This window comes from Lipotes vexillifer, unplaced genomic scaffold (assembly GCF_000442215.2).
Source record: "Lipotes vexillifer unplaced genomic scaffold, Lipotes_vexillifer_v1.1 scaffold655, whole genome shotgun sequence".
Lineage (NCBI taxonomy): Eukaryota > Metazoa > Chordata > Mammalia > Artiodactyla > Lipotidae > Lipotes > Lipotes vexillifer.
The window spans coordinates 1,084,340-1,094,970 of NW_006788208.1; the positions used below are offsets into that span (position 1 = coordinate 1,084,340).

The window sequence follows — 10,631 nt, forward strand, 5'->3', positions numbered from 1 at the left end:
GGGAAAGAGCTGCCTGTCCTGCTTCACTCTCCTTCTCCCTCCCCAGAAGTAACCACTACCCTAACCCTGAAGCTGGTACACACATTCTTCCCACCTATGTTTTCATATTTTTACCACACACACACACGCATAAATATAATATAGTACTGCTTGGCATGTTTAAAAATTTTACACAAATGTTTTACCATGAATACATTTTTGTCAGTAAAGTTTATGTATCTGAGAATTATGCATACAGGAATATGTAGATTTATTCATTTTCATTCCTACATAATGTATTCCACAGGATGAATAATACAAGTTTTTTTTAAAAACCTATTCTTTTGTTGATGGGCATTTAAAAAGTTTACAACTTTTTCAAAATTACACAGAATGCTGTAGTGAGGATCCTTTTACCTCTTTGCACTCATGGGTGAATTTTCAAGGGTTAATATTTGGAGGTGAAATTACTGTTCATAAGATGAATTATGCTGATGTATCTTTTGTGGTTGGACCATGCTTATACTCCTTGAATGGAGCCTACATGGTTATGGCTTTAAAAAAAGCCAGGGAATTTCCAAGGAATCAAGTCACATCCATTATTCCAGACCTAGTTCTTTAGTAGGGATCATTCGATTAAATTCTCTATAAGGCTGCTTCTGGCTAGAAGAATTTGTCATCTTACCACTTTGTAAATTTATCTCTAGTTAGCAAATCTGAAGCAGAATACCTCCACTCGTCACTATGGAGAGCAGGTTTCCATCATCATATATATTAACGGAGTAATTCAACATCTCAGCTGTGCCAAAAGAGCCATATTCCTGGGCCTCTCTGTAATTTCTCAAAACAGTAGATTTACTCAAATCCCCATCTTCATTTGAAGCAATGCAGGCTCTGTAAGATGAGAATAAAGAGTAGGTAATGAAATTTATCTTATTTTCTTACTTTTTAAAACATCACACAATACTGTTTCTCGGATATCTTCTCACCACTCTATCTGCTTTTACCATAACAAACATGGCAATTGCCTGTTTCACGGAGTAGACAGTAAAGATTAGGTAAAATAACTTAACAGGAACCAGCCCTTAAATGAAGTCATCTACAGAGAGCTTTAGGAACTGTCCCTTCACGAAACTCCAGGCACAAGACCATCTATCTGCTTAAGGAATCAGACCAAAGCTTAGCCTCGACCTTTAGAATAGTTTAGGGTGATTCTGACAACACAGTTTAGGCCCTGCTTCCTTCTGATTCTTTTAGAACTGATTTCATGACTCCAACAGCGTAGGTGGGCCCTCGAAGCTAGATGAACTATACGGAGCCTCGGACGCACATTTATAACAGCCTTAGGCAAACATTTGTTTTTCACAAGAAGCATTTTCTACAGTTTTATGGTTGTCCTCCTGTCTGCTCTTTCCTCATTTTATTAACTTTTTAATTTTTAAAATATATATTCCAAACACTTTAGAAGACAGTCTGATGAAAACTAAATCTAAAACAGTCATAAATGAAACGTACGTCATTTAAGGGTCAATATTACGTGTTTAGCTATTAGACCTTTCTGCTTATTTTCTAGATAAGAACAACTGTGTTTTAACAAGCTAAGTACATCAATCACAATCGCTATAATGAATTAATGGAAGCTCACTAGTATAGTGTAGAGAGGACGTTATTATAAATACTAAGGCATACATTTCATTAGCACACTACAAAAGAAGAATTTGGAAATAAGAATCTCTGAAATCATCAGTTTGTTTTTATGTATACTCCAATGTGTGCCTAAAATGATTTACGGCATTTCAAAAAAATACGTACAATATAGCAAGACACAGGAGAATGAACACTTACGGGGAAATTAAGGCATAGAGAAAACAAGCAGCACATCAAATGGAATCAGAGTTGAGGTTAGCAGATAAAACATATGCCAACAAATCTTCCACATCTGCTAGCACCGTTGATGCCAAAAGCAGCACCGTTGATGCCAAAATTTAAGTACCTGGCCAGCCTCCATGCTGGAAATCACTCTCGAGTCGTCCCTTTCCCTCACGCAGCCCATCACACATTAAACGGCTAACAGTTCCTCCATCATTCTCTGGATCTTTCCCCTCTACCCTCAACCCCCTTTCCTACCCTCTGCTCAGCTAACTTGTGCTGACCCTTCAATGACATCTCTCTTGACGCTTCCTAGTCAGGTTCAGATGTTCCCAGGGAGTACTTGCTTCCAGAGTCTGGAGTCCATGGAGCAGCTTCTAGAGAGTCTGCTTGGTACAAAGAAGCTATTTGCCAAATGGTGAAAGAAGGCATCAACATCTTTTAACAACATTCTCACAGCAAATACTGTGACACATTTCACAGAGCACTTCTTATAACCATCATCTACATGGAGGGACTCAACAATTCAAGCACCATATCAAAATATAAATACAAAACTTAGTGACTTCACTAACTCCACAGAGGGCAAATGTGAACATGGTGCAAGGGTATACGCTTCTGAAGGTCTGTTTGGCTTAACTCAAGGGACAGTTGTTAGAAGACAGAGAAGGCCTGTGGACAGGATTAGAGTACGTGTGTGTGAAAAGAATCCACACTTTTCATCAAACTCTCAAAGGAAAACTGAAACGAGGTAAAAAACCACTGAAAAGAAACCAATTAATAGTCTTTCCTTTACATAGTCCTCTATAAATAGTGTTTCTCTAACCAGGTTTTGCTCCCTATTGAGGGATAGTACTTGACACTATGCATCCTGGCAAATACTTGAGTGCAGTCATACTAGGTTACCTGGTTAAGTGCAGAGACAGGGATTTAACAATTAGTAGAATTGTGTCAAAGGGAGGGCAGACCTGACATTCTTGAAACAAAACAGACACTTAAGGTCACTTTACCTCCCCTCAGAAATGGTTGGCATTTCTGACATGAGACATGAGAACACCTGCAGACAGTGCCGAGATTTGCCTTAAGGTGATTCAAGATCTTTAAGATTCGCTTCAAAAAATTCTGGCTCTAACTCTGAGGTGGGGTGGGGGAATCAAAGTCCCATACAATATATAGTATTGTGCAAAAAAAGATTATTTCTAGTAGCACTTGAAAGCATGATTCTGCTGTGTTTTTCATTGATTATACTAACATTTTCTAAAATGTTTTCTAGTTATCACAGATTTCACTTAATATTTGATTAAATTTCATTTCCAACACAAAAATTCTTCAAGATGTCTCAGCATACTGTTGACAAACTATTACACTTATCACTTTCTTTGTCAATTGCCTTAAATACCAAGAAAACTTTCTGGAAACATACAGTGGCCCCCTGGACATCCTAACCCCAAGCCATTCCCCTTAGGACAACATAGTCCACAGTGCTTTCAGCAACTATAAACACTTTAATTGAAACCACCTATTGCTCCACTACCCAATCCCCGCTAACATTAAAGTATTTCCTTAAGTCCTTTTGCGTGTTTTGTAGTAAATTTTCCGTGTACACTGAATTTTATATCTAGTATTTTCCTCACAGTTAACCTTGCCTCCTCTCCCATGACAAAAATCACTGAAGGTTTATGACTGGGAATGACTGTATCGTGTTATACCACGGGGTAGATGTCCCAAAATTTACTGAACCATATGTTTGAGCAACTTTTTAATATTACAAACACTTGATCAAAGCTTCTGCAAAGCTTTTGGAAAAGAACTGTTCACAATGTGTGCACACCTGCACATACACACACACCAAAACATACTACAATACATGGAAAAAAGTTGCATGAATATCAACTATCATCTAGATTGAAATATTGTTATATGCTATTGCCACTTTCAGGCCCAAATGGAGATTTCCTATTCAACTGACAATTTTATATACCCATTATCAAAGATGAGTTATTACCCACATCTGTGAGAGGAAAGCCCCCTTTTAAGTCGGTGCACTATAAACTAAATAACAAGAGACAGCAATTAAATCACCGTATCTTGTTCTGTGTTTGCCACATCTTGGGAAACAATTCTTTGCATATGAGCAGGGACTCAAACTACAAAACAATTTCTGGAAGGGTCCCTGGTTTATTGCGGCGACCCTGAAACATGTACATGCCCAAATATCTGTATTAAGAACATATTCCTGCTTCTACACAGATCGTAATTCAAGAAGACATACCAGCTGACATAAAGGAACACAACTTCAGTGTATGATTCACTGAGAAAGAAGTAGAAAATGTACGTGATAGGTAACTTGGTATAAATCATCATTATTAGTAGTAGTAGAAGCAGCAGATACAGCTTACACTTATCCAGTACCTACTATGTCTAGAAACATCAAATTTACAAAACCCTCTAAGGAGGTATGATTATTATCCCAATTAACAGATGAGGAAATAGGCCTAGAGAGGTGCAGATAAAGCATTCAAACTCACATGCTAGGATTCCGTCTCAGATCTGAGCTCTAACGCTGCTGCCCGCATCACGCTGCCTCGCTTCAACTTAGCTACTAGGTCTCTGTTGGTAAATCTTTACCCAACTTTCCTCCTCTGCCCTTAAAACTTTTATAGTAGTTGCTTTGCAACATCCTCGTGCACTTACTTTCCAAACTGCCCAGCTTCAATCGGGAACATTTCTACATACACCAATCATCAACCTGCTAATATTATTATCTGTTAAATGACTACTACCTGGTTAATGAAATAAGATTCTTTAAAACAGATAAGGGTCAGCTTCCGTGTCTAAAATACTAAGAGGTTCAAAAGGCTTATCTAAAACTACCCAAAAGCCAATTTGGCCCTCAAGTAGCTTTGCTTGGAGATATTAATGTCACATAAACCAAATCTCTGGGCAGTTCTGAGGGTTTAATGTTCTTCAGAGCAGATAAAATGATTTTTAAATGAAGAACTGGAAACACACGGCTTACCCCCAGGTCTCACCATCATGCCACACCAAGCAGTCATATACAGGGCCAGGATCACTGTATTTTTTCTCAAAAGAGTTAAGCAATTCCACTTGACTCTGAAGCTCCTCCTTGATTAGTTTATTTGCCTAAACAATTAGAACAGACGTTTATATTAGCACATTTTGTGCTCTTGAAAAGTGATATTAACATACAACCAAAGACACCAAAGACACAGTGTGATCCAATAGTAAAGTCATTTTACCCTGGAAAAATGTAAGAAAATTTTCTTTTTATATCTGTGCAACTTGTAGTCCAGTTTAGTGGCAATAACAATTAAAATATTAAACAGTAAAAATTACTTCTTTTACTCACTATCATATTCAGTCACTCCCTACAGCTGCTTTGGGAAAGACACGGTGCTACATGGTGGTGCTATCATTTGGCCAAGGGTGTTGGTCACATACCTATAATTGTATAATTCATTTCCAAAAGTAATGCTAAAATTGTTATAAAATAGTTTATCGACTTTCAGATTTTTATATCAGGAACATTTCCATTTCAAATTTGTTTCTTAAGAACCCAAATAAATAACAGGAACCATGAATAGTCTTACCTCTTTTAGAATTCGCTAAGTTAAGTACATACTATGTTCATGACCAAGTACATACAAGCTGCTATTCAACCACTTTCATCTACAAAAACGGAAATTCATATGCTTCAACCTAGGCACTTTTTTAAACTACATACTATACTATATTAGACTGCCCTACATTCACCTGAATAGTCCTCATGAATAAAAATTTAAGTTTCACATGTTCCCAAAATCTGAAGTTGTGCTTCATTTTTATTTATCCAATATATTCAACATTTACTCCTCCTTAAGGAAAAAGACAATTATATAAACAATTCTGGCATACAATATAAAAAGGGTAATTAAATTCAGATCCCACTTCTATAAAGTTAGTTGTCTATATGTAGCACCTGAAATACTACATTTCACATCTCCAATAGGAGGCTGAAGAACAAATCTTGATCTAATAGAAAATTATACAGCTGTTAAAAAAGGATGATGTACACAGATTAATAAAAGTTAAATGTGTACGTAGATCTATACAGGCCAGTGGTCCCTGACCCAAGCTGCATGTTAATTAAAGCTCCTGAAGAGTTTTAAAAATGCTTGCCTCCCCTGCAAGGTTTTGATTTAATTCCTCTCTAGGGCAAAAGCACTGACAGTTTTTAAAGCTCCTGATGTGACTCTAATATGCAGCTAGGGCTGAGAACCACTAATACAATTGCATTTCTGATTAAGAAATGCATGCCACTAGAAGCCTAAATAGACATTTCTCCAAAGAAGACACACGGATGGCCAACAGGCATGTGAAAAGATGCTTAGTATCACTAATTATCAGAGAAATGCAAATCAAAACTACAAAGAGGTTATCACCTCACACTGGTCAGAATGGCCATCACCAAAAAGTCTACAAATAATAAATGCTGGAGAGGGTGTGGAGAAAAGGGAACCCTCTTACACTGTTGGTGGGAATGTAAACTGGTGCAGCCACTATGGAAAACAGTATGGAGATTCCTTAAAAAACTAAAGATAGAGCTACCATATGATCCAGCAATCCCACTCCAGGGCATATACCTGGAAAAGACAAAAACTCCAATTTGAAAAGATACATGCACCCCAGAGGTCATAGCAACACTATTTACAATAGCCAAGACAAGGAAGCAACCTAAATGTCCATCAACAGATGAATGGATAAAGAAAATGTGGTACATATATACAATGGAATATTACTCAGCCATAAAAAGGAACGAAATAATGTCATTTGCAGCAACATGGATGAACCTAGAGATTATCATACTAAGTAAATCAGAAAGAGAAAGACAAATACTATATGATATACTTACATATGGAAATCTAAAAAAATGATACAAATGAACTTACTGACATACCAGAAAAGACTCACAGACACAGAAAACAAATTTATGGTGACCAAAGGCGGAAGGCAGGAGGGACAAATTAGGAATTTGGGATTAACAGATACACACTATCACACATTAAATAGATAAACAAGGACCTACTGTATAGCACAGGGAACTACATTCAATATCTTGTAATAATCTATAATGGGAAAGAATCTGAAAAAGAATATATATATATATATGTATGTGTAACTGAATCACTTTGCTGTACACCTAAAACATTATAAATCAACTATACTTCAATAAAAAAATTCATTAGAAGAAAAGAAATGCATGCATTAAAAGAAAAATTCAGAAGGACGAATGTCAGGTTGCTGTTACCATCCCTGGGCGGTGGCATTTCAGAGGCTTTCACTTGCTAAACTTTACATACCTGTGTTGCCCGAAAGTTTCTGCAGCTAGCACTCATTATTTTCATACTAAACCAAGAATTATTTTCATTTTATAAACTGATTCACAAAAGTGTAACGGCAAGGATGTTGAACAATGGGAGCTCTCGTATGCTTCCTGTGGAACTGGTACGATCACTTTATAACCCATCAAAAGACAAGCACAAGAATTTTCAAAATAGGATTTTTCATAATAGCCAAAAACTGAAAACAAAGCAAGTATCAATCTGCAGAATGGATACATAAATCGTGGCCCATCAATTATATAGCAAGGAAAGTAAACTACTGCAACACCCCACACATGGAGGAATCTCACAAAAAACATCAAACGAAAGCAGCTACGCACAGAACATACACTGTATGATTCCATTTTACAAAATTCAGAACAGGTTAAAGCCGTTCGATAAGTGTCGGAAATCAGGATGGTGGCTGCTTTGGGGAGGAAGCAGCAGTGAGTAGGAAGAGGCAAGAGAGGGGCTGGGGTGCTGCATATATGGGGTGCTCACTTTGTGACAATTCATGACAATACACTTAGGAGTTATGCACTTGTACGTGTGTGTATTCTATGTTTGTTAAGAACTTTTAAACAACTGATAGACACATATGTAAACTGACTTCAGGAAAAATAAGCAAAGAAAAATTAGTAAAAGTAAACAACATAAAACTTGTGAAAAAGAGTCTATTAATTCTCTAAGAACTCTTAATTCTCTGAGAACATGGTAACGTTTAAATAAAAGCGACTAGCACCAACTTGGGAAGGGCAATTGTTGGCAACATCGAATTCTTCCTGCTTTCGACAGGCTTCTGCAAGGGCGACTCTGTGAACAGGGTCCCAAATTTTTTCCTTCCGTTCTTTCTGCAAAGACAGAAAAATGACTTTCCAATGAGGGTGACAAATACTCAGGTAAACCTAGATAGTCATTTACAGTTGTTATGAGCTGGGATGCTATACAATTCTCCTATAAAGGTTAAAAAAATCATTTATAATCAAGCGGATAAAGCAATGGATCAGTTATAAAAAACTGATTAGCTAACTCACCACATCTAGGTTTTAAGAGAACAAGTTTACCAAGGCACGACCAAATGTATTTTTACACATCATATGTCCCAATTTAAATCCTTCCCTTCTCCAAGAATAACTAATACCATGTCAGGTAACTGACTGAAATCCCAGTCATTTGAAGAAAACGTTTATTTTGAACCCTTACAGAATTGGGAAATGCCTTCAGCCAAGAGCAAGCAGAAGACAGGAGTAAGAGTGCCTGCAGTTGCATTTTGATGGACCTGCCCGCTTCCTCAATCTCCTTCCTCTCTAGCCTGTTTTTTTTCCCCACCCTCTTGATAGAGGATCCGCTTTAATTTAACCACTCTATTTGTATGTTAATTTGTACCTTAACACGGTTGATTAAATTTAATATAGTGCATAAAAATACTATGCATTTCAGCCTGAAATTTTAAAATAAAATAGTACCCAATAAAAGTTGAGTTAAGTGCATTTGTATTTTGTATTTTTTTTTCCCAGAATGATTGGAATCTGACAAATAAGTCAAGGTTATATATGTAAAGTACTGAGTAACCCCTGGAGAAGCAAATCACAATACTAGATTAGATAAAAGGGCCCACAGGTCTTACCTGTGAGGCCCCTCTGCAAGGATCACATCTTGTTTTATAGTTGAAATCTGTATGGGATACTAGTGTCAGCAGTCCTCTAAAGCAGCACTGTCCAATACGGCAGCCACTAGCCACATGCTATTAAAACTTAAATTTTAAAATATTACATAAAATTAAAATTTCATTTCCTTAATCATACTAGCCACATTTCAAGTTCTCAACAGCTATTTGTGGCTCATGGCCACCATGATGCACGGATAATGAACATTTCAAACCTTTCCACCGTCACTGAAAGGTCTATTGCGTTGTCTTTTTTATTTATTTATTTATTTTGTGGTACGCAGGCCTCTCACTGCTGTGGCCTCTCCCGTTGCGGAGCACAGGCTCCGGGCGCGCAGGCTCAGCGGCCATGGCTCACGGGCCCAGCCGCTCTGCGGCATGTGGGATCTTCGTGGACTGGGGCACAAACCCTTGTCCCCTGCATCGGCAGGCACTCTCTCAACCACTGCGCCACCAGGGAAGCCCTATGGCATTGTCTTAAAGCAGGCTCCTTCTCTTTCAATTCACAGTTCTTCTCTCTCTAATGATAGACTGTGTTTCCTATCCTTCAGCTGCTTTAGGTCTGAGTAATTCTTTCCCTAATACTGAATAAGGACTGTGTTCAAGAAAGCTAGGTAAAGACTAAGAAAATGGGACAAATTCCCATAGAAACAATAGGAAAGGGAATAAATAGGGCAATCCACTTTAAATCAATCGACTGTCTTTAACTTCTCTGAAGTTAAAAAAAAGTCCTTCAAAAATCCAATGAAAGCATATCCCATCTCCCAGAAAAACACAAATACACAAAATTTGAATATAATTTCAAGGTACTCACAGATTCCCTAAACTTATCCATGTATCCAAGATTAAGAACCATGAATGGGTGACATTCCATTGAACAGAATCTTGCTTTAAGCAGTCACCATTTGAAAGCCTCCCAGACCCCCCAAACAATTAAGTTAGTGAGATTTTAGGAAATGTTTTTCTTCAGTATGAATAAAATTTGAGGAAGAAAAGAAGTCACTGATGCTAGATGGCACGTTACCTGTATTCTTTCCTTGAGAGCCTTTGGATAGAAATCATAGCCGTTTTTTATGCCAATGTGGTATCTGCCTGAGGGATTTGTCCAGCTCGCAGGAATCTATAAAAAATAAAAAGTAAATTTCTCACTCACTAAATGCTTCCCAATTCTAATAAAATAGCACTGGGGAAAAAGGTATTCGAATGGCTCAACTTGGATGAGCAGGCTCATATGTTAGAGCAACATTTTTAATATTCTAAGTTGCCACTTAATATCTCTCTGGCTCTTTTTTTTTTTTTTTTTTAATGCGGTACGGGGGCCTCTCACTGTTGTGGCTTCTCCTGTTGCGGAGCACAGGCTCCGGATGCGCAGGCTCAGCGGCCATGGCTCATGGGCCCAGCCGCTACGCGGCATGTGGGATCTTCCCAGACTGGGGCACGAACCCATGTCCCCTGCATCAGCAGGCAGACTCTCAACCACTGCGCCACCAGGGAAGCCCTGGCTCTTTTTTTTTCATCAATGAGATGGTTTAAGGAGAGTATCTTTCATTTACACAATGCTTTATAAAGTGCTTTCAACATCACATTAAACCACTAAGACCTTCAATTCCCAAGCATCAAGGACACCTCACCTCCCCCTTCACCACTCCATTGCCCATCAACCAGGGGGGAGGGAAGCCACTTACAGAACCTCTCCACCCTTAGATTTCCCATTAAGAAAAAGAACTTCACTCTTT

The 10,631-nt window shown here is 38.0% G+C and overlaps 1 protein-coding gene across 1 annotated transcript in view; it reads right to left on the reverse strand.

The window, feature by feature from the left end:
• Positions 1–10,631, reverse strand: part of TPP2 (tripeptidyl peptidase 2) — a 69,075-nt gene that overhangs the window by 41,732 nt on the left and 16,712 nt on the right. Inside the window, exons 3-6 of the mRNA XM_007461522.1 lie at positions 9,920–10,015; positions 7,976–8,080; positions 4,868–4,992; positions 710–873 (exon numbers count right to left, since the gene is read on the reverse strand). Of these exons, the coding sequence (XP_007461584.1) occupies positions 710–873; positions 4,868–4,992; positions 7,976–8,080; positions 9,920–10,015 (490 nt within the window). The remainder of the gene's footprint in view (positions 1–709; positions 874–4,867; positions 4,993–7,975; positions 8,081–9,919; positions 10,016–10,631) is intronic.